This window comes from Tubulanus polymorphus, chromosome 7 (genome assembly GCF_964204645.1).
Source record: "Tubulanus polymorphus chromosome 7, tnTubPoly1.2, whole genome shotgun sequence".
Classification (NCBI taxonomy): Eukaryota; Metazoa; Nemertea; class Palaeonemertea; order Tubulaniformes; family Tubulanidae; genus Tubulanus; species Tubulanus polymorphus.
Window position 1 is genome coordinate 10,071,117 of NC_134031.1, and position 25,446 is coordinate 10,096,562.

The 25,446-nt window shown below is 33.6% G+C and overlaps 1 protein-coding gene across 2 annotated transcripts in view; it reads right to left on the reverse strand.

Annotated features, from left to right (window-relative positions):
• Positions 1–25,446, reverse strand: part of LOC141909304 (kinesin-associated protein 3-like) — a 117,187-nt gene that overhangs the window by 26,209 nt on the left and 65,532 nt on the right. For both annotated transcript variants that reach the window (XM_074799709.1, XM_074799708.1), the window contains 2 exons: positions 16,674–16,759; positions 6,199–6,394 (listed from right to left, as the gene is read on the reverse strand). In XM_074799709.1, the coding sequence (XP_074655810.1) occupies positions 6,199–6,394; positions 16,674–16,759 (282 nt within the window). The remainder of the gene's footprint in view (positions 1–6,198; positions 6,395–16,673; positions 16,760–25,446) is intronic.

Sequence of the window (25,446 nt, forward strand, 5' to 3'; positions counted from 1 at the left end):
TCCATCCAGTTCACGCATTCATTGATTCCTGAGGTACTCATTTCAAGCTCTTTAGAAATAATAGTAGGCTGCAATAAGTAATGTTCATCAGGGACACAAAGACCAACCCGCCATAATATTTAGGCTGGGTACATTTCGCCGCATGACATTTCATTTTCATATCAGATATGGCTTGCGACTGGCTAATTCTATGTGCAAGACTTAGAAAATTCTAAGAAAAGGTGAAGGAATGGTTTAACGAAAACAGAGCCAAGAGTTCGGTAAAGGGCCGTGCATCAAGTATGCACCCTAGACGTTTTAACCCCTTCCCCAAGTTCACTCGCTGTATGTTTTTTATAAACCTCCCCTTGCGTACATACTTCTATGATTGACTTTCCTCCATGTAAAAAAGAATTTTTCATGGCTTAAAAACGGCAAAATTCGGTTTCCTTGGTGTTTCATGCACAAAGTAAGTACTATTAAAATTAACCCCCCCCTTAGAAAAACACATTAGCCCCCCTTAGAAAAGTATGTACGCTTTGAGCTCACCGCTCACTTCCCCCTATATATGGCAATACACCTAACCCCCATAACCCTAAGCATCTTGCTTCGTTAGAAGCAAGAACAATGGTTGGCAGGAAAAAATTCCTCAGATAAATTTTTCATCAAATCAAGAATAAATTGTATGAATAGAATTTAAATTGGACTATTCTGTTGAACAAATACTGATTGAATTTGAATTTCCAGACCTGCTGCTTCAAGACTAAGATAATTTCTTACGAATACTTCATAAACATTTGCCAAAACTTAACCTCTACCATCTAGATAATGTAACTCAAATCCTGAATTACAGTGATAGAGGATTTAAAACGATCACATAGGACGCCATCGGACGACTTAAAGGATGTCACCCAGACCAGGAATGCACTGGGATGAAAGTTATCTCAGTGTTGACAACTAGGCCTATTTTTAGTTGCATCCAACTAGAAAGATTGTTTCTTAATTAAATTTTGAAAAACAAACACTACAGCAAAAGAAATATTAAGGAAAACACTGACCTTTTCAATAATAACTTACCTTGAAATGACACCATATTGAAAATCTACGGGGTTCACAAGGAAATCGCATTTCATGGCAAGTAGCCAATGAATACACAGCATTTTATGAATAGGGCCTTTTGATTGGTTATTGTTGAAATTAATGCATCAGTGAGCACTAGATGTCATTACCTCCACATACAGTAATGCACCATGGATGAAATGTGTCCATGGACATCTGATGTCCTTCATTAACCATTGCATGTCAATCAATATCCACATGAATTATGAGGTGTGATGACTGTTTCACTTGTTACACCCCAGAAGTGATATTTTTTGTCCAACCACTGTGTCAATAATGAGGTGCACCTCTCATTGAAAATTCACCCCACAAGTGTATACACGTTCTTGTGTGTCAACCCACAAGTGTTGAGGCGTGAGAACAGACGGACGATGGACGAAAAGTGAACGCAATTGCCCGCTGGGACTTAAGTCCTAAGTGGGCTAAATTTTGGTCAGTGTGAACTTTTAATGATAACTGAGTTTTAACGAAAATGAAATCTTCGAAAAATTGATTATGGGCCTTTTGTCTGAACAAATGTTCATAATTGTAATACATCCCTTGAATGATGTAAAACAACTAAAACTATGAGTGACCCGATTACGATACAGTACAAATTTGGTGACAGCCTGGGTTTCATCGGAGGTTTTTTTCATTTTTATCATACGGACCAATCAGGACAGAAGCTCCCAAGTTCTTCAAATTTGAGGCCAGTGCCGGTTACTGACGAAACAAAGTTTATCGACTGACATGATTTTTAATAGTTTTACGATAGGATTGCTTAACCCTTAAAATACCACTACCATATGGCATACGGTACAAATTAACAAGCTAGCATACTCATACCGTATGTGATACGGTATCACTTAACCCATCTTCTAGAAGGGCATATCTATCAGTATCAGCCGGTGCTGCCATCTGCATAAAATCAAAGATGGCAACAGCCAGGAAAAAACAATTTGGCTGGATGAAACGGTTCAGCAGCTCGTATATGATGCTGACAGTAATGCTGGTGACTTGGAATTTGGTAGTGAACAAATTGAGAGTGACAACGAATATGACAGCAGCAGTTCAGATGATGAGACTTAGTCAGAAAATAGGTTTATATTGCCGGCTATGATTTTGATGATGAAAATGAAATCAGTGACAATTTTTTTAGACCCTGTTGATACGGTTGTCATGGCAACGGACACCAATAACAATAATGAAGAACCATAAACTGTCCATCCTCAAGGTCACATATATCAAAATAATTTGTCTTATTTGTAAGCCCAATGGTTATCAACACCATGGTATACAGTGTATCAGTGTAACAATTTTCTGAGGCCTGAAATTATACCCCAATGAAACCCCTTACATCTGGCCTTCCGACATACATATCATGGTAAATGAGTGGAAAAATAAATTTTTTAGTTGTTCTATTGCTTTGAAATTTTTACTACATAAAGTAAGGATATATGGCATACAATTCCAGTTGGAATTGAATAGATCAGTGCATTTTGCTGGGAGACAGAGCAGTTTATCTGAAACTTTATCGTGAATTTTTTTCATGGCGCCCATCTTGGAGTATGTGACCTTGACCTCAAGTTCACTTATATCCAAATTATTTATGTCTACATTGTTGGCTCAAAAGTTATCAACAACATGCAATATAAATTTTCTGTGTCAGATACCTTGGTAACTATTCTATGAAGTTTCAAATATACCCCTATAAACCCCTAAATTCCCTCCGGTACAGCAGCGGAGACACTATGTGGTATTGAAAGGGTCAAGTAGCTTACATCTTCACTCAGACAACTCGTTGTTACGTGCCACCTACACCGTGGCGCGTGTACTCTAACTGATACATACACAGTGAACGCAAGAGTGTAAGGCTATATTGCCTATGCGACTGTACACGACTGTTTTCAATGCGAACGCTCCACTGTGCCGCAGTTAACAACCTAATATTATAATCAGGCTCCAAAACGGATCGCCAACGCGAATGTTAATAAAGTGACTTCAATTAATGATGATAAAACAAGTATTCCAGTCGTGTAAATATCAGACTCATCTCAAAAATCGATGCTATCAGTAAATCAGCCGTGTGGCGAACACAGAAGTAAATTTCCGCATTTTGAAACCACATTTTCGTCAGATATCTTGATGCAACGTTACCTTATGCATATCAAAACTAGATGAATCATCAAACAAATCACACACAATAAATAGTTATATCATACGCCTTGAATATCAGTATTCGCGCTAGAAATGATGAATATCAACCTATCCAATCGTGCCGCCATTGTGTTTGTGACATAACATGCACCAGCAATGTACCCCTCGTCTTTGAAAGCCCATTACTACCGAACCAAGCTCGAATCTTGGCGATAAAAAGTTCTTCCGACGCAAATAGCATTGAATTTTAACATGTGTTATTTTGACAGTTAAAGATGCTGCATAACAAGAGATCCACGGATCTTAATATCTCGGGCGCAGAATGTTATCTTTGTAATGTATAGGCGCCATCTGATTGATGCATCTTTAAGGTTTTCCTTGAACACTTCATGGATGTGTAAAATCTGCTGATTTCGGTGAACAACATCATCGAAATCTAATCAGCAATCATCGCGGCAATATGGCAAGTTCTTGAATTAATCATTTGATGGCACTAGTCAGAACCGGAAATGGAACCTAAATCCGCCATGCTCCAGTTCATTTGCAATGAAAATCTCTCGCTTCAAGTTTTCAATCAGCGATATTCTACTTACTATATATCGTCACGCGTAATCCTTTAAATATGATAACCTACCGTTATGATGGATATGATAAAACCTCACTGCAAATGCTAGAAATCACTATAAGTGTCCTAAAATTATCAAAAAACATTTTGCAACGGCTGAAGATGTAAAGACTGGTTGCCAGGTATCACATGGTGGCAGCACTTGACGATTGCTGGTTTGGCACTCCAATTTCGATTGCTGGTTCGAGTCCTGGTATTTTTCATATTTTTATTACGAATCTACAAGTGTAGTCCTTCAAAAATCAATTCTATTTCATAATATTATTTCATATTAATCAGTGTAGCCTGCAATAAATTCACCTTAAGAGTCTTGAACTCAACAACAAAGTGATGACACCCGGCACCAGTCATTACATCCGTTAGCTGCTTCGAGCGTCATCGCTAAATTTGTGATTTTTGGTAGTTTTTTTTACATTTCTAGTGATCTTTAGCGTTCAAAGTGAGGTTTTATCAAATTCAACACATTGTCAGGATATCATACTGAAAGGATTATGCGTGCCGTTGTATAGTAAGTAAAATATCGCTATTTAAAAACTTGAAGCGAGACGAGGTTTGGGCCTATTCGATTGTGCGCGCATAATCTTCCGTGAAGTAGCGTATCGATTGAATCTTCGGTTATTTGCATAATGAAATAGATATGGAGAGACGGAATCGATACTACGGCTATCAAATTAAAAATAAACATATAAGACTCTCCCATGACTGGGAAATGAGAAACTAGAACCGAGCAGATTAATAGATGAGATGATTAAAAGACCGGTTTGTCTGCGTCAATCGAATATGCCCTTACATTGATTGACAGCGGGAGCTCAGCCAAACGCAGGGAGCAGTTATTTTACTTCAATGTAACGTTGTACGTCGGCCTTCTAGCCGTTTTATGAAACAAAATGCTCCTTGAAATTTCTTGAAAAATCGCCACAAATTCGTCGATTTCTCTTAAATGTACGCAATATTCAAAATTCCATTTCCAACAGATTTTAGCCGCATGATCAAGCTACATTTTGCGCATAAACATAGTAGATTGCATGACTTTGTGTAAAAGTTATAACCTCATTTGTCAGCAAAAATTCGATTTTTGGACCCATTACAACATCTCGGGCTTCGCCCGAGATAAAAAAAACATGCATAAATCAAATTTTTTAATCTTTTTGATAAATTTCTCAAAAAATATGAAACCCACGGCTGTCAACTTTGCGCACCATTAAGAAAAAAGAAAAAAGTAGAAATATATTTTTGCTTAATCCGTTCAATTCGCCCATTAGTAGTGAAATTACAGTCTACTAAAATTAGCTTTGAGGGTAGTGTATTAAGCATACAAATGATTATCGATCGGCCAGACAGTTGACATAGGCAAAAATTGATCGTTCAACTCACTCTCCTTCACGAAGAAATATAACACACGTAACAATTTTTCTAGACTTTGTTCCCCCACACGAAATGTTAGCACAATCTTTTTTGAACATCTTTTTGAAAAGTCGTGTAGCATGATCTGATACTGCAAAAGCTGTGTTGTGTTTCAACCAAAAATTAATAAACATCACCTCCGCCCTTAGGTTGACCAATTATTCTGCTGTTGGACTTGGAGTATTTGATGTGAAATAGCGAGTGATTTTAGACGATTTTAGATTTTTGCCTTAGCTTCGTGACTTTTGCTTTCCTTACAATGTTTCCTGACATCCGTCAGCTTACCATGTGTAACAAGAAAATCAAGGTTACAGACAGTACTCAATGCATAACTATTTGATATTTGAGATGGAAAAATGCATGGATAGTTGGACATTTATTCTGCTTAGAATTTTTGATTAGCGACACGGGCTTTTTTCACGCTCGAGCGTAGTTTTTTCACCACTTCCGTAGCACCAGAGTTCTACTGGTGTTACTGCAGCAAATTCCGCCGAAATCGGAGACATTGGCAGCCGTGAATGGCTAAAGCAAAAGTCCATGAAAAATGCAGCAAAACCATCATTGCTTGCCTTGGCTTTAAAGATAATTATGGAACAGGCCTAACTGTCCTACCAAAAATTATGCCTGTGGAGAACACTGCTTCATGCCATATTTAATACTTGCACCAAGTTTCATCAAAACACAACTACAGATTTACGAGGAATCGCTGCGCAATATCTACTACATGAAAAGATGGATGCCCCAATGGACAGGCGAAAGAGCTCATTACAGTATTCGTTGCGGGGTAAAACTGTACTTTTTACAGATGAACGAAAGATGGATGGATGAAGAGCGAATGTAGTAGCCCACCTGGGCTTCACCCTTGATGGGCTGACAGAGAACATTGCCTTGTAGCTTTTTTGATACTTCGGTTCTTTTTTTTAAGTGTTACTCACCAGGTACACCATAGAATAGGTCTGGTCTGTCTAGTATATCAGCATCTTGAATGTAGGATCCTATGCCATCATCACCATACATGTACGCATCATTCATGTCCTCCATTTGTCGAGTTTCAACCATTTCTAACCACTGTGAATTGTGCCATCTGAATTTCTCCAATTGGATCTTTTTCGCCCACTCCGGGTCATATTCCTAAAATTAGCATCAAAATTCTTAGAATAAGCATCAAAATATCTAGCTATCAAGTGAGTTCAATGTGAATCCTTACTAGAGGACCAAAGGTCTTGTCCTCTCAAGATCTGGTTTTCACAATGTTTCCATATATTACTACTCTTTTAATTATGCATATTTTTCAACTTTTACAAGTGCCCTGGGGCAGGCCGGACCTTCATCCATTGTCTTCATAGACGGTATACCGATTGCAAAGATACAATATATGCTACACCGTGAAATTGCATTTTTCAACTAACACACAATAGTCGGCAGAAACACATTTTCACATCGGTTAGTATTTTCCTAGTTTACTGCATTGAATTGAATAAGCCCTATTTTTTTGGCTGATTGAAATTCAATGTAACTGGCGGCTTCAAGATTTAATTATATTAATACGACTCTTATGGCTTCATAGCGGTTTCTGAAACTAAAGTGGTATCATTTATAGCGTGTAACCTGACAAAAACAAAATTTGGGAGTAGGATATGGTTTAATTATGAAGTTGTAAGTTGAAAAACCCACATAAAAATGGGGAAACCCCAAAGAAACGAAGGCCAAAGGCCACTTGTACCGGAGCGATAATGCAAAGAAGATGTAAGCTATTTTCAAGTTGCACAGAAGCAATTATAGACAACTGCAGGATAGAACAAGAGCCCCAAGGGGCACTATGGCCAGCCTATCAGATTTTTATAAAATGGCAAATGATGCATTCTGTGGGTTAAATTTGTGTAAAAACATGCCCAGCTCGGATAGACTAGTCAATCCCAGGCTAATAATTTACACCATTCAATCGTGTTTTCATAAGTAGCATGGACAGCGACTGGAGCTGGCAGGAACAAATACCTCAGATCAATCTTTTCCCATGGTCTTATTGATTTGAATGCGGAATAGAATTGAATTTTCTGAAATTTGCTCCATAAAACAAAATTGAATTGGATTTAGTGCTTAACCTTGTTCGATAAAGTAAAATTGAATTGGATTTGATATTTTTTGCAGAATAAAATTTGATTGAATTTGCAGTTTGCGCACATGGCTAAGTAGCATATCATGGTCATCCATCCGATTTGAGAAAAGCTATTTTTCCCCGGACTCTGCACAATTGTCAATTATATTTTCTGTAGTGCAAATAAAAATATTCCTCCCAAAAACCAAATCAACAAAAGATTTCACAGAAATCGATATTGAAATACAATTTTAGACCTTAAAATAAAACCCTGAAGTAAACAGTAGATGAGACCGCGGGTTCACGTGAACACCTGCACATCTCTGCGGCTAAGCCAATCATAGAGGAGTCCTTGCTTTCTGATTGGCTTTTTAAAACAGTAATTTATGCGATCAGATTTTCGCGGAAAAGCTCATATAAATTTAAACGAGGCCCTCTTTCAGAATTGAAAGGCTGAATCCAAGAACATGTCTATCGCACTTTTGAGCCCAAACGTCAGACTTTTACTTAGTAGCCACTTGAGAACAATAAGCAATTAACGATATCAGCCACTTTCCAGTAGCATACATTTCAAAACAGTCACTCCGAAATAGTATTCCTTTCAATTCAGTCGGTTTTATATAGTGGCTGTTTCGAAGAGTCTACTTTAGAAAAGTGACCATTTTAAAACATCTGGTTTCGATAGTGCACACTTGCAGTAGAGGTGACTGTAAAACCACCCGTCTGTAAACAGTGACTTTGTGATAGTAACTCCTACCATAGCAGCTACTCTGAAAACACATCGTTCCTAAAAGTCAACTATTGAAAAGTGACCATTTTGAGATGGCTTGGAAATTTCCTGTTCAAAATAGCAGCATCTGTTAAAGATTTGCAGCGATACGTGACAGGTACCGTTAAACCCTATATGCTTTGTATACAGAACTCTGTATGCTTTGAATACAGGTCTGTGAATAGAAAATCAAAGTTTTTGAGTTGCTAAGAATCCCCTAATTTATATTACGCTCAACAAAATGGCAATATACAATAGGAAAACTATTGATTTATATAACATCATCATAGATTAAATCCATTAATATTAATACATATTGTATAGTGCCAGTCCTAATTTCAGGGGCGGATCCAGGGGCATGTTGTGACCATGTCAACCAATAAAAGGGGCATATATTCTTAATTTAGGGCGGAAAGGCATATCAGCAAAATTTTTGAAATTTTACTATCATTTTAGAGCTTTCTGAGCATCTGAGAGGCATTAAGTCAAGAAACATAGGTTATATATCTAGGAAAAATATCTATAGTGTGTATCGGGTGGTTATTACGGCAAATTTTGATGCAGAGAAAAAAATAAAAAGGCACTTGAAATTCCGACCGTGTCGCCCGACACGGTCCACACGGTCTAACTCCGCCCCTGAATTTAGAATTTTAAGATTTTTGTTTTAGATTTGCGATTATAAAACATTATGGTGCGTTCATTAATCTTTGATTTTGTAGAAAATATAAAAGAATAAATTTGTCTTCTAGGCTTAGTTTGTTTATAAGGATATATGAGAGAGGAATATACAAATGAAATCATATGTTCATAAAATTAATTACGTCCTATTTATCTCATTATCTGGATGAAGACTACACAAAATATTCCGAAAAATGCTTAGAATAAACCTTGAATTTATTGTTTACATTGATACAAATGATTTTTAAGTAATCCATGCTATGTTCACTTTGTCACGCTGTTCTCTGCTTGTTCGTTAATGAATATTGAATCATTATTGCTTGCTAGTAGTGATTCCCTGATCAAATAATTATACAGTTTGGTTGAAATGAATTACAAACTTATTATAAAAGATCACACGATTAGGGTATAAAAGAACGGTGTTGAGATTTTCTCGTAGTTTTGCAATCAGCTTTTTCATTTGATAGAGAAAACTTTGTTTGGCTTAAGAAGTGAAAGAAATGTGATAGGCTATAATTTCAGTTTTATATACTTTCCTACTCTGTTGAGTAAATTATTTATATGGGTTATCAATAATTTGCCACAGACAAAGTGGTTTACCTCTCTACTATTGAGAAGAACGTACAATTATACATGTATTCATTTTGATTTCCACTTGCATTGTTGCTGCTAGTTTTGGTTTAGATATGTCCAGAAAACTATAAGGGCTCTGGGAAGCATGACACAAAATTTGATATTGGCTGTGTTTTGGCAATTCTTTGTATTTAACACAAAAATCCATTAAGCCAATTGAACAGTTCCAAAATTCTCATTTTAGGCCTACCAGCTCATTTTCTTCCTGATGAATGTGGCAATATTTTCCTATAGGTTTAGATTTTGTTCAATGCTCTATCCAATCATTCCAGCCTTGAATGCAGAGAGGCCTAAAGTCTATCCCAGTGGTTATGATCGCGGTGCATCAAACAGTTCATATCATCGCAGATCTGGAACCCTGTGGTTTCTATGTGCTCAACCCTGCAAGTAACTGAGGTCAGGCAACTACTACATTCAAGAGTGAATAATACTTAAGTTTTCCCATCCTGGTCATTCACTTCTCTTTATTCCTCTAGATTTGGTTTTTTCTTGTATATTCTCAAAGAGAATTACTTAAAATGTATTTAAGCATGGAATTTCGTGGATTAATTTCTTATTTTGTGCGCTTTACAAAGCTAGACATGCGCAAATATGTTAACAAATGACTATTTGTGGATTTGATTATTATCTCATGATTCGTACGTACTGTGTTGCTATTTTGCTTAAACACCGTCCAAATATAATGTTTCAACTTGAAAATTAGTTCTGACACTTTCTTATGTAAACATTGACTTTGGTATCCTCGGAAAATATTCACTCTTGAATGCAATTAGACTTCAAAACTAATTTTTCCTTGCTAATTTCTTCATTTTCTTAGTGTAAGCTTCGAAAAGTTTTGCTCTTTATTCACTCTTGCCTGTTACTATAGTAACAAGCAGCTGGGGTCCAGGGAGTCAGGGATGCTCATGGTGAGTTTGACCACTTACAGCTGTCAGTATCAATTAAATTGTTGTTGATACTGGCTCTTTGAGAGTGGAAATGCCGCGATCATAACCGGATAGACTTTAGATGATGAGACAGCACAAAAACTCATCAGAAAGTGACAAACAATGATTAATTGACGTTCTGAAATTGCCATATAATAAATTTTTAGAACAAATAAGCATTGAATATTTTATCATACGGGAGTCTCCTGCAATTTTGAGGTCTCTAAAAAATTTCAAGCTCGAACATTCCAAACTGAATATTATCTGAAAATAGATCAAAATTTAGTTCAAAAACAGAAAATGTCAAAACTTTATTGGCCGTTCTAGAAGATCTAAAAACCTTTTGAGTATGTCGAATTAAGTGGAGTAAATATACATTATTGTTATGGTTTTACGTCAAGGAGCGATTTTACCAGACCTTGACTAAGTTATATAATATTTTAAGGTTACCTTAAAATATTAATGTAAGTATCCATCGACAAAGTATCTAACGAAATTAAAAGAGGGACACAGTTATTTATAGTTGCCACAGAAATAGTTCAAATGATTATCCACGACAATAAAGCGTTCCTAATAAAGCTTATTTCAATTAAAAACTTCTTAATTAGGAACAGACAGCGTATGACAGTATTTATAATACCCGCTAGGAGAGCGCAGTAGTGCAACGCACGGTTATACGTGAAAACAGAGTATACATACACTTTTCCATGCACTGCAGTGTGTATGTACGTACGTTAGATACCGTATTTTCCGGCCAATAAGCCGAGGGCAGTTTTTTAGCCTAAAATACATGGATTTCATAAAGCTTCGCAAAATAAGCCGAGGCCCATCATCAGAGATTTTAATTCACTGATTTGTCAATAAGTTCGTCTTAATTGACGATTTAAGAGGCTGACAGTGTGTGAGAGTGCTGTGTATACTATGCCGAGTGACTGTGCTATATATAGACTCACTCAGCTGTTTACTATACACACAGCCATGCACGCAGTACGCGGCTCACTGCTGATTTGCATATATACTAATGTATGAACTGACACGTGGTAGTACGATGAACTCGCGCGTTATATAAATGTATACCATTGCCACTGTGCAGTGATGGAACAATCAAAGTAAAAATAAAATAGTTCAAAATAGATTATAATTGGTAGTAAATAATGACCTCAAATAAATATCGACCACTTTTCTTGATTTTGACGATCATTGAGAGCATTAGAGTGGCATAGATCGTAAAGCGATTTTTTATGTCAGATCGTATCCGCCCCATAAGCCTATCACGATAATTTGGGTAAAAATCTGAGGCTAGAAAATCGGCTTATTGGCCGGAAAATACGGTATATGGATTACATACCAGCTGATTTACGTAGTGCACGAATTTTAACGTGTATGCGCTGTTAGGCGAAGGATGCCAATATACAGCAAAAACATCGGCAAGCACACTAATTAGCCTACGGCAATAGCAAATGAAAAAGCGCACACAACTGTGTGGAACCAATTAACTCTCATTTCAACAAAAACGATGCCAAACATTTGTCGACTGCCTCTCTCCAAAAACGCCAGGTCTGGGACTTGCGCCATCGTATATCACTCTTTCAAAGAAAGAATGTATTTTGTACGAGTCGGTCAAAATAAGACAATGACAAGACAAAGCAGGGCTAGGACTATAGAAATTGCTACACTTATTAAGTTCGAGATACTAAATTAGAAAGCTGACTCTATTATAATCCTCACAACAGAACAAACTAACAGCAAACTAAGCTCGGCACGAATATAAAATGAATCGCTCGCCATTTTGTGACTCCCAAAATTACGTCAGAGGTGCCGAAATTCCCGGAAATTCCGAGAATTTTCTGTTTTTACGTCGGAAACTCAAATATAGGTCAACACAAGAAAAATATTGTATCATCCGTTCGAAGCTTACCGGCCTGACCTCCGCGCATCAATTCTACTTGCTTCACGATTAAAAGACAATCCATAAGTATTACCATTAAATTTTGTGCCGCGATTTAACGTACTCTTGGCAAACTGCCAATCAACAGCCATAACATAGGTAAACCAAAAACCCAGCAGCAGCTATCAGTCAGCAGGTCACTTACACTGGCTAACTAGACAGTGTTTGATGAACAAATGAACAAACTGCATTGGCCACCAAAAGACCACAATCCAAAAGTTTTACCTCTTAGTAGTAATAAACTTAGCACCGCAATATCTCTACTTGACTTTATTTCAAGCTGCCAATAAAATAATACGCCAAAATGTACAATGTTTGAACTTCGCTGAATCGATGAACCAATGAATCGCTGAATTATAAGATAATTATCAGTTTTTCCAACTAACCTCTTTTTCACAAATTGGCGTAAAATAATAACTACTAATATGTGGCACCATATTCGACGACAGAAGTGCATTCAGAGTAAGAATAACGTTACCAATACTTGAATTTGGAAGCGAATGCGGGCTAGAACCAACAGAGGTACCGATTTAAGGTGCAGATATACAGGGAATCCCTATCATAGCAACCAACATGGTTGTAAATTGCTTCCGTGCCGAAAAGTGAATAATTTTCGACCTGAACGACTACAAGACCCGAAGAAGTAGAATAAAATACTCTAATCCGTTAACTGTAAATAAATGAAATTTATCAAAGTTAAATCATGAAATTTATCAAAGTTAAACCACTCCGTTTTGGCTGTTGACTGACAGCCATCTGACTAAAAACCCTTCTCACTAGGAATGCCTACATTCCACCTGATGATAGCTGTTAGTCAACAGTCGAAACGTTGTGGTTTCACCTCAACAAATTTTATCATATTCAACTAGGGGTCCAGGGACACCATGCCCACTTGGGAAGAGGTTTCAAATGCTCAACAATCTAACAGTTTCAATATTCAACGCCCCCTGGTGACCAAATACAAAAACCAATGACCTTGAAACTAACCACAATCATAGAACATGTCAGCAGCTACAATTTTGTAATTGATTGTCATAACAAAATATGCCTCGTTACCAATTTAATATGGAAATACTAAGTTATTATATTATTCAATGCCCCCTGGTGACCATATTCAAAACCCAATGACCTTGAAACTCACCATAATCATAGAACATGTCATGAACTACATTTTTGCAATTGATCATGGTTACAAAATATGCCTAGGTATCAATATAATAAGGAAATACTAAGTTAATCTACTATTCAACGCCCCTGGTGACCATATAGAATAACTAATGTCCTTAAATTGATTGTTGTTACAAAATATGCATTGGCACGAATATAATATAGAAATACTAAGATATTGTATTATTCAACGCCCCCTGGTGGCCATATACAAAAACCAATGACCTTGAAACTCACCACGATCATAGAACACATTATGAGCTATAACTTTCTAATTGATAGTGGGAATAAAAAACGCTTAGGTATCAATATAATGTGGAAAAACTTTTTCCCACCTATGAATGCGTACTGATGACCCCAAGATGGCCGCCAATTGCGTCATAATTGGCTGATCAAAAATACTTGTCCCAGGTATAAAACACCCTTTTCCAAAGAATACCCATCACAAATTGCAATGAGAAATGGTAAACCAGTAGGAAGCAACAGGACTCAGAAATTGACATTTTTGGGCACTAAAAAGGTCATAGGACGACCATCTTGAGTCCGATCGACCCAATATTTGTTATGCTGATGGGCACTGGGGGGATTCACATATATCCAAAAGATCAAGGTAACTGATCGAAGTGTCTTCCAAATTTCCCTCAAAAAGTTCAAAAATGTGTAAAAAGTGCTGATTTTGGCGAACAACAATGGCTGCCAGTCGGCCATCTTGATTTTGACAGGGCCAATTTTTGGGCTGAAGATGTGTGTAGGGTAGATACATGTGTTATATATAGTTACATTGAAGCGTCTTCAAAACTTCCCAAAATAACTGGATTCCGTCTACGCACTGACGGACGAACGACGGACGAAAAGTGAACGCAATAGCCCGCTGGGACTAAGTGGGCTAAAAATCTATTACGGGATTTCTTCATTCATGACCCCGGAGACGATCACCAAAGGCCGTTACTGTAATCCAAATGAAATCTTGAATACCATACAAAGTTTCTTATTGCCATTAAATTCGATCAAATATGGGCTCAATTTAGATGATTTCTTCAGAATGTTTAAAATCCACGTGGATATATATATATATATATATATATATATATATATATATATATATATATATATATATATATATATATATAGTAAATTCGAACACTCCGAAATGCACATTGTATTTAAGATGCAAAATAATCGCTGAAAATAAACTACCATTTCAATAATGAGAGGTTAGCCTGAATGTATGATTGCGCTTTTAATTCAAAAATTTAAATCAAAAATAAATGCAGACCTATGCTTTGAAATAGCTTCATTTGTTAGAATTGAATTCTTCATTGAAATATATCGCCATGAAAAAAAAGGAAATTTAGATTTATCTTAAAACTACATAACTATGGACGATTTGTAAAAAAATTTAACTCCAATCTCGACTTTTATTGGTTAGAGTTGGGAATCACTCATTACATTTCACATACTCAAAGAGTATCTTCGATATCTTCAGATCTTAACTGAGTAACTCTAAATAGAACTATACCCAAAACTATAGCGTGTCAGTGAGTAGAGTTTTCACTGTAGTTTCTGAGTATGTTTATATTGTCACATTTCACTGCAAATCTGAAGCATATGTTGCTGCAGTGTATTTATAACAGGGAAACTGGCAAGCGATCTCAAAATGGTCACTTTTCAATAGTTGACTTTTAGGAACGATGTGTTTTGAGAGTAGCTGTTATGGTAGGAGTTACTATCACAAAGCCACTGTTATCAGGCGGGTGGTTTTACAGTCACCTCTACTGCTATTGTGCACTATCGAAACCAGATGTTTTAAAATGGTCACTTTTCAATAGTAGACTCTTCGAAACAGCCACTATAGAAAACCGACCGAATTGAAAGGAATACTATTTCAGAGTGACTGATTTGAAATGTATACTACTGGAAAAGTACCCGATATCGTTAATTGCTTATTGTTCTCAAGTGGATTCAGCCTTTCCATATAGCTTCATAGGGGTTGGAGAATGGATAATGCTCTAATGAATGATTTGTTTGAATATATGCTCAGTTGCACAGTCAATGGGCCTTTACTCTGGAAACCATGTCATTAAAATTTGCTCCATTTGTATAGCAATAGGCTCAGCCTATGGCTGGCCTAAAAATGAGGGGCACTATGTCCAGCCTGTCAGCTGTTCATAAAACAGCAAATGATGCATTCTGTGGGTTATATTTAAAGTGCTGATTCCTGCGAACGGTAAATGGCCACTTGTTGGCTATTTTGATTCTGATCAGACCTGCTTTTGAGCTGCAGATGTTTGCTTACATATATAAACCAAATATCAGGAAAATCCACCCACAAGGCTTCAAAATTCCTAATTTCCGCCAATGGATGGACTAAATTCGTCAATGCATGGACTGATGAACAGATGGTTGACCCACTGGGGCTGAGCAAGCAGTTGGCTTAAAATGATCAAGGGATTTTTGTTCTATTAACCCTGGTACAAAATAAACATAGTTGTGTCCAAATGCACTTTTTCATAATATCATACATATACCATAGAAATTTCATGAAATTGTCTCAAACGGTTTTTTAGTTATTGTGTATACAGGAAGTTCCCGTGTCAAAAGGTGAAAAGTTGACTTCGAACAGAGGAATCCCCAAAGCAATAAGGTTTTTCATCATACTATCAAACACATACCATTAAAATTGTATGAAATTATCTAAAACAGTTTTTCAGTTATCATGAAGTTCAAAATATGCCATTTTGACCTTTAAGTTGGTCATAAGTAGGCGATTTCAAATAGGAAAATTCCCTAAAACGATAAGGGTCCTCTTCATATTATCATGAATATACTATTTAAATTTAATGAAATTTTCTCTAATGGTTTTTGAGTTATCACATTCACTGGCAGTTCACATGTCAAAGGCTAAGTCGGCCATCTTCAATGGTAGGTTCCTAAAAACAGTGAGAGTTTTTAGAGAAATTATCTCAAATGGTTTATCATGTAAACAGGAAGTTCCTGTGTCGAAAGTAGGTCATAAATTGGCCATGTAGAAATAGTTCAGTAAATAGGAAATGAAAAGCAGTATGCATCGTTCGCCTGACCACAATTGCAACAATTTTAGACAAATTGGATCACAAATTTTCATGACAAGATTGTCACCCACAAACCCTATGTGATAAAAATAATTGTTTTGTAGAGTGCCAACAATCACTTACCGCAATTATGTCCAAAGTATTATCACAGACTTTACGAATTTCTGTATTTTTATCATGCATCAGATCAATCAGGTATGCAGGTGCTTCTTAGAAATACTTAGTTCAGGATTCAAACATCTGATAAATTGAGCAACACAATTACACAAATCCCTTGATTATTTACCATTGACCACAATAGTATTATTTAAATTGTTATAATTGTTATTCATATATTGCAGTGATATGTGCAATGATAATAGACACAATGTGTATCAGTTTCATGACCTCCCGTCAGCCTAAAGGTGGATTTACAAAGGTAACAAAATTCTTAATATAGACATTCCTCAATTTACATGGTGTACGTTTAATCCAGTATCAAGATTTAATGTCAGTAAATGTACCCAACAGTTTGAGCAATTATAATGAATTCATTATAGGCCTACTGCTTATTCTAAAGATTTAGGATATGCGCGCTTGCCGTTAGTGTTTACCACAGTGGCGCACAATTCAGGGTTCATTGTGCCATTCACTGCCCATGTTATTCCAAATTCACTGTCAACTACAGCAACTTTTTAAGAAATGAGCTAATCTTCAAGCTAGTTACCATATGTGACACGTATGCCATTTTGATTATTTGGAGTACGGATTTTACCATAGCACTCATATCACATTGGACTGATAAATTTTGTCCAAATGGTATGATATCCGAATTATTTGCTCGCATTTGAATAGAAAGAACTTCCTGGAATTTAAGACCGATATTAGTGAAAATCCAAATAAAACCGATCCAAATTATCCACACATTCGGATCTAGTGATGGATTTTTAATTAACATCGTGACAGGCGCCATTTATTGCACTGTGGTGCATACACTGATTCAAGCACCGCATGATAATAGGAGTGGGCCTTAAACTTGCCTCAGCAACTATGTGTGTAACGGCTTCAATGCACATGAATTGTTTCAGGGACTGTCATGATATCAGATTCTTCATCCCATCCACATCAGTTAGGGTGGAACTGTGGATGGAACATTGTGATGGTGTTGTCGCTGGCGCACTACTTGGCATGGACATGGTCGTCAAAGATGAATTTTTTTGTTGGTACCTGTGTCTGAACTCCGTTGTCTATTTTGTTCTTGAATGCAACCCATCTTTGTTGGAAGGTTTGGTTAGCTGAAATGGGCGTCCAATGGGTATTCAGTAGGGAATTGTTCATGGCTTTGTAGTTTCCTTTATGGTAGCAGCATTTCATTGTAGGTGGGCACTACCGAAGTTGACAGATAAAATCATATCTAACCGATCCCAGGCATGTATACAATGTCTTGACTGGTTAAAACGAGGTCCAGGATGTTGGGCAAATCGTTTACCTGGTACGATGGTTGACATGTTGAAACCATCTAGTGGTCCAGATCCAGAGTTTGGTAGAGTATCGAACATTCGCTAATATCGCTACATTTCTCTCCTCCATTAAATCATAACGCTTCTTAATACATTACTACCAGGGATGAGAACCAGGGATTATGAAAAAAGCGGGACTTTTGATGAAAATTTCTGTTAATTACTGAACTTGCAGCTTAACTGCAACATAGCCACTAAGCTCGAAGTGCCCATCATGATTTCTTCAACAGCCTTGTTTCAAATCTAGATGGCAGCACGAACTGGTCATTTTTTTTTACTGTAGTTTATATTGGCAATACCAGATGGCAGCACATAACAAAGACGCCGAAACATAATGCCAGACACAGCAAACATTCCACCTCCATCAATTTCTCAACGGATCAGTAATTGGAATATCAGGCGTTCAGACCAGAGTACGAAATTACGACACACACTCATCACCAAAAGAAATTTCTTTTTCCAAAAAAGATAAAGATAATTTTTTCCTATAATAAATGGGAGAGAGTGAACAACATACAGAAAAAATTGATGTTAATGAAAATCAATATTATTGTATATGTTGTAAAAAATACATTGATAAATCTAATAAATCTCATCATGAAAAATCTGCAAATCATAAAAAACTGTTATAGATTTAAACTCCAGAAAATTCCAATGAATGAAAAGAACGATTAGAAAATATGAATGTGGATGAAATAAAATGTAATGTTTGTAATGAATTTATAGTAAAAAGGAATTATAAAAAAACGTCTGGAATCACAATAACACAAACAAAATTTAAATAAAAATATTTTAGGCACAGAATATTTTGATGATAAACCTCAACAAGTAAAAAACCAGCTTCAAAAACTAAATCTATTTCAAATAAACCTTATATGGAAAGTGTTAGAAATTATATCGATTCACTAGAATTAAAAGATACAATTAAAATTTTAGAAAGATTACGTAGAAAAATTGGTCCTGCAGCTACTATATTAAGATTTATTAAAGGTACAACGATAGAAGATTCAAGTAAATTTATTGAAATAATGGAAAAAATAATGGACTTTGTTACAGATGTTGAATATCCAAAAATTAGTATTTCTGGAAAAGTAAGTTTTATAAAATCAGAAGAAAAAATGGATTATAATATTCAAACACATTCTGAAGAAATAATTTCAAAAACACAAATAAAAGAGAAGTTAAAAAAAATATTTAATGAATTTTAACGTCATATTGAGGGAAGATATTTTGAGGGTTCTGGTTTAACATTGAATGAAATTATATTTTTAGATTTAAATGTTAATAATACAAAAAGAAATAAAACATCAAAAAGTAATATAATGTTTAAAATGATTCAAACTTCACAACAGAAAAGGATATTAAAGCATCAAGTTATGTTAAATTACCATTTACAACAAAAGCAGTAATAAATGTTCAAAATGAAGATAATAAGTGTTTTCTATGGTTAATTATTAGTTGTTTACACCCAACAGAAGATATTACGCATCGTTTTAGATTAACAGATTATCGAAAATATGAAACATTATACAAAATTGATCAATATCCAGTAACTATAAAAATGATTCCTAAAATAGAAAAAGTGAATAATTCAAAAATAAATGTATTCGAATTAATGCAATTACCAGATACAAAAGGTGAAAATATTAAAGATTATACATTAAAAGATTTCTATTTAACAGAATATTATGATGATGAAAACGTTATAGATTTGTTATATTACAAAGAAGATGAAAATGAACATTTTATGTGGTTAAAACAAATAGATTTATTCTTTAGGACAGAAAGTGATCACCATAATAAGATTTATCTATGTAGAAAATGTTTGTCGAAATTTATGACTGAGAATGCATTATTAAAACATAAAGAATTATGTGATAATGAAGACTTTTGCAAATTAATAATGCCAACAAAAAAAGATTGTAAGTTGAAATTTATCAATCATAAATTTAAAAATATAGTACCATTTGTAATTTATGGGGATTTTGAATCGTTGAATAAAGAATTAACTGATCAAGATAGAAAAGAAACATATAACAAAAAGCAATTTCTAAAATCAATGGACAAAGGAAATGAATTAAATGAAGACATAATTCAAGACCCACCAATTATAAATACAATTAAAAAAGTTCATCAAAGAGCTGCTGCTTATAGAATTTATCTAAAATCAAATTATCCTGAATTATATGAAAGTCAATATATTTCTTTTAGAGGTGAAGATGTAGTAAATGAATTTTGTAATAAAATAATTGAAATAGAAAATAATTTTGCAAAATTATTAAACAAAAATAAAAGAATAGTTATGACAAAAGATAAAATTTATTTTAATTATGCAACCCATTGTTGTTACTGTGAAAAACGTTTTTATTCATTTGATTAATATTGAATTAATTAAATCTAAACCAAATTGTTTTAATTTAAGGCAAGTAGAAAAAGAATTAACAGAAGAAGTTATATAACCAAACAGATTATGTTTATGATTTATCAACTGAAGATGGAACATTCAATTCTGGGTTCCCATTAATAGCAGTCAATACAGATGCATACATACTCAAGACAAATGACATAACAAAAGACTTAAATTAAAAACATTAAAACATCATTTTAATTTTAGCAATTATCCAAAAGATCATGAATTATTTAGCAATGATAATAAAAAAAATTCCTGGTAAATTTAAAGATGAATTAGGGGGTGATGAAATGATTGAATTTGTTGGGATAAGAAGTAAAATGTAGAGTTATAGAACAAAAGATCATGAAGCTAAAAAGTTAAAAGGAATAACAAAGCATGTGGTTGATAAACATATAGAATTTCAAGATTATATAAAGTGTTTATATAATTCAATTGTAATGAAACATAAAATGAATTGTTTAAGATCAGAAGTTGTACATTAATGAAGTTGAAAAACCAGATCCATTCGACGATAAAAGATATATTTTGGGTGATGGAATAAAAACATTACCGTATGGCCATTAAAACAGAAAATCAATATCATCATACTCGAAATCACTATTGGTTTCTTCATATTCATTTAATTGTTTAGGTTCTTACATTTCATTTTTCTCATTTAAACAATTCTATATTATTCCACATTTCATCTCGCTCTCTTTGTTTCTTTTTGTTTGTTAATTCATCAAATGGAATTATAATATCGATGTTTAAAAAATTTACAATCTTATTTAAAAAGAATTCATAATTAATAATGTTTGTGAATGTTTCTTTTATATTTTCCATATCTTCTTTTGTTAATTTAGGTTTTTAAATTTAAATACATTTTCTTTTCTTTTGTGTTACATGTTGATGGAATAATTGTTTTTATTATATCTTTCTTAGTTATTTCACCATTTTTATTTTCTATCATTTTCATTTTTTCAAGCCATTGCTTATATTCTGGTGTATGATCTTCCATAGAAAATATCTTAAAAATTTCATCTAGATATTTTAATTTTGGTTCTATAAGAATATCTCTAGTTTTTTCATCACCCCATAAATTTCTTTGCCATCCACATTCATTACAAAATATCACAGAATCTTCTTGTATTAAATACCTATAAATACATTGTGGGCATTTTTTTCTATCATATCTTGGTAATAGATCTTCATTAAGTTCTTGGTATCTTCTTACGTTTTCTTTATGTTTTATTGTTTTATTATGTAGATTTGAATTACTTTTTGTAATAATCAATTTACAATATTTACAATAATATGATTTTCGTACTTATTCATCATATTGTTTTTCTAACTTTTCAAGTGTTTCTTTGTTATCTGGTAATGTTTTCTCGTATTTTATTTTTTCTTTCATTGAATTCTGTTTCAAATTTATTAGAAATTTTATCTATATGTGCTTTACGAAATTGATGATTCTCCCAATCTTCTTTATTTTCAGGGTTATATCTTATTCGACAAGGCTCACAGAAATGAAATTTTATATTATTTTTATCATAAAATAGAGTAGGTCTTTTCCAAATAATTTCAGGTTCAGTTTCAACAGAATTATTATTACTTTCGTTACTATCAACATTAGCCGTTGAGTCATCAATTTTACACTTCTCTGAATGCTTTTTAACATAATTTCTTGAGAATAATTTATCACAATTTGGGCAGTTTATTCTAGGGGGTTTGTAATTTTTATCACGATTTTTCATACGTCGAATCATATTACTTTTTCTTTGAAGTTCACCACAAATTTATCCTATCTTCTCATCCATTTATTTAGGAAAATTTTTTATTAAAATTAATTTTTAATGGTTCGAGGTAATTTTTTTGTGTTATAAATAATGGTTGAAATTAAAGAATATAGAATATTTGTTGATAACAAATTATAAATCTCATAATTTACAAGAACAATTAGATAGAGAATTTAAAAATTGTGTTGATCTAAAATTAGTTAATATAAGTTTATGTAACTCATTTTACAATATATCGGATAAAAGTCTAGAACATAGTTCCTTTATAATTTTAAATAAAAAAATTGATAAATGGTTTCGTATTTATCTAAAACCAGGATTATATAATTTAGAAACATTAACAAAAGAAATTAATAGAAGAGCCCAGCTTTTTTTAGGTGTGCTGGATTTAATATACAATTTCTAAAGGGTAATAGTTCTAATAAAATGAAAATAAAGTTAGATAACTCAAATAAATATCTTTTCAAGGTTGGAAAACCTATAGCTAAACTGTTAGGTTTACCTCCATTTGATATTTTTTTCAATAGGAAGCTATGAAAAAGGTAACACAAATATAATACCCTTTACACACTTTTATATTTATTGCAATTCAATTGATCCTACAAAGACATTTGAAGCAACTAAAGATACAATTTGTAATTCTAGTTTATTCAATATTTTACCACTGAAGAATGTTAAACAATTTGGAACACAAATAAATTATAATTTAACTGAATGTGATTTCAAACCTTGTATTTCCAAATTTAATAATTTTAAATTAGAAATAAGATATCATAATGGTTACTTAATTGATTTAAATAACTTTCCTGTGACATATGAATTAGTTATAAGATGTAGATAGTAATTTGTTTGATATATAAATGAATATAACAGTAGGACCGAGTATATGTTTTGGATTTGATTTTAAACTTGAGAAAGAAATGAAATTTGACATTAATGATGTAATTACACATATCAAAAATATTGCATTTTCTAATGAAACAACATTTGAATATGAAACAACAAATAAATAAAGAAACTTTTAACGTAGAAAAGATTACTGATTTAATTAGAGTCTTTAAGATTTTATGGATTAGACGAAGATTTTATCATTAATGATATTAAAAAAATAATAACTGAAATATACGAAGATGAAACTAACAATATTATAAATATTGAAATAATTATAACTAAGATAAAAAAATATTTTGAAGATAGTAATTTTTTTCTAAATAAATAGCGGATCAGTAGTGGATAATAACTGGTTTATATAATGGAGCATTATTATCAGTGGGAACTGTTGGTTATACAATGGTATTTAAAATGGGAAGTAGTAATGTTGATAAATTTGATATCAATGATATTTTAAAATTAACATTAGCAGTAACTTTATCTAATTTAAAAATTGATTATTTAGAAAAACAAAAATATATTCCTCCTATATAAATGCATAATTTTTTACTAAATAAATGGCATCTGCAATTATAACTATTATAGGATCAGCAATCGTTAACGCTTTAGCAATTACAGGTGGTGGTTATTTATTTAAGCATATTGATAAAAATAGTTCATTAGCAGAACAAAGAAGACATAACTTAGCATTAGAGAAATACAATAAAGCAGCAGAAGAATATAGAGAAAAAAGACAAAACTATATGGATTATATCAATAAAGAATTATATAATCAGAAAAATACACATAGAGATTTTCAATCAGTTGATGAAGCTATGAGTTTACATAACGCAGTAACAAATAAAGAAAAATTACATCTATATAAACCTAAATTATCAGATTATTATACACCAAGTAAAGAACAACAACAATATGAAATAATTTGGATTTTAGGTGGAAGGCGTGATGATCAAAGCAAACATTTGAGCGTCAGCTGTTGCTCGGTTTTTGTATAGCGTGCGTGCTTGACTACGGACACGCCGATGACCTCAATTCATTTCTCTGCCTACAGAGACGCGGGTGACCTCGCGTGGAATCTAAGTACACAGTTGCAGTTTGATAAGACCCCTCCCTTTCCACAACGCGCACGTACTAAATGGATAAACCCAACTTACATTTTTAGTAGTAGAGATTACTGCGATGTGAGCATTGGCTGTTGCTTGGTTTTCTACAGAGACGCAGGTGACCTCAATTCCCCTCTGCCTGGGGAATCTAATAGTGGAGATTACTGTATGTATTTGAGCTCACCACAGCGCCAATCCCTTAACTAAGAAAAGAGCAAGCTCACCACAGCGCCACTTCCTTAACTAAGAAAAGCGTGCCAATCAATTCTTCTTAGAATCACCGAGATTTAATAGCCTGATTTGTCATTGTTGTCGGATTGAAAGGTATGAAAGAGTGTCATTCATTGACAGTCATACGATGTCGTTGGGTCTTTAGAAGTCATGTTAAAAACCGTATTCAATTGTTCGGAATGGAAAATGAAACCAATTCAATACCCATGATCGTGTTACAGTACTCACCCTTCAAAAACAAACAAAAACATAGTTTACAGCAAAATATTGTAATACTTTTTCTCCTCTTTGATATTTGTTTCTTACTTATAGTGTAGATTTCACATCGACAAAAAAATGTTATATTATTTTTATCCACACCTTAGTGATTTATTATATTCCTGGCGGACGGGTACTTTGCTTGTTTAATATAAATATAAATAATTCTGATTTTAGAACAAACATTGGAACAATAAGATCACTTCCTTGCCCTAAAAAAATTGCGGAATATTGTCCACCTTCCTTACCAATTAATAGTTTTTACAATATATATAGTCATAAAATAGGTTATGGTAAAATAGAAACTTTGGATTTAAAAACATTAAATTTCAATAAATTACCGGAATTTTATGATAATTTAAAACAAGAAAACAATAATGGTTGGGTTTTTTTATTTTAGAAAATAGTGAAAGTTTTACTAAATCAGGTATACAAAGAATAAATCAATCAATTAGAACTTATTTGATATGTATTCTAGGTGCACAAGTTGAAACAAGATCACCGATAATTGGAAATTTGAATACATCATTCGATACACAAAAACAATTTAAAGTTTTATTTGAAGATTCTATTCATAATGATAAAAATAGATCAATTCCAGAAAACGTTGTAAGATATCAAAATTATTTAGATAAATCACATGTAAGATTAAATTATTGTATAGGCCCTAATTTATTAATTATTTCTAATGATTTAGTATTAAAAATGGGAAATATAATTCATTAT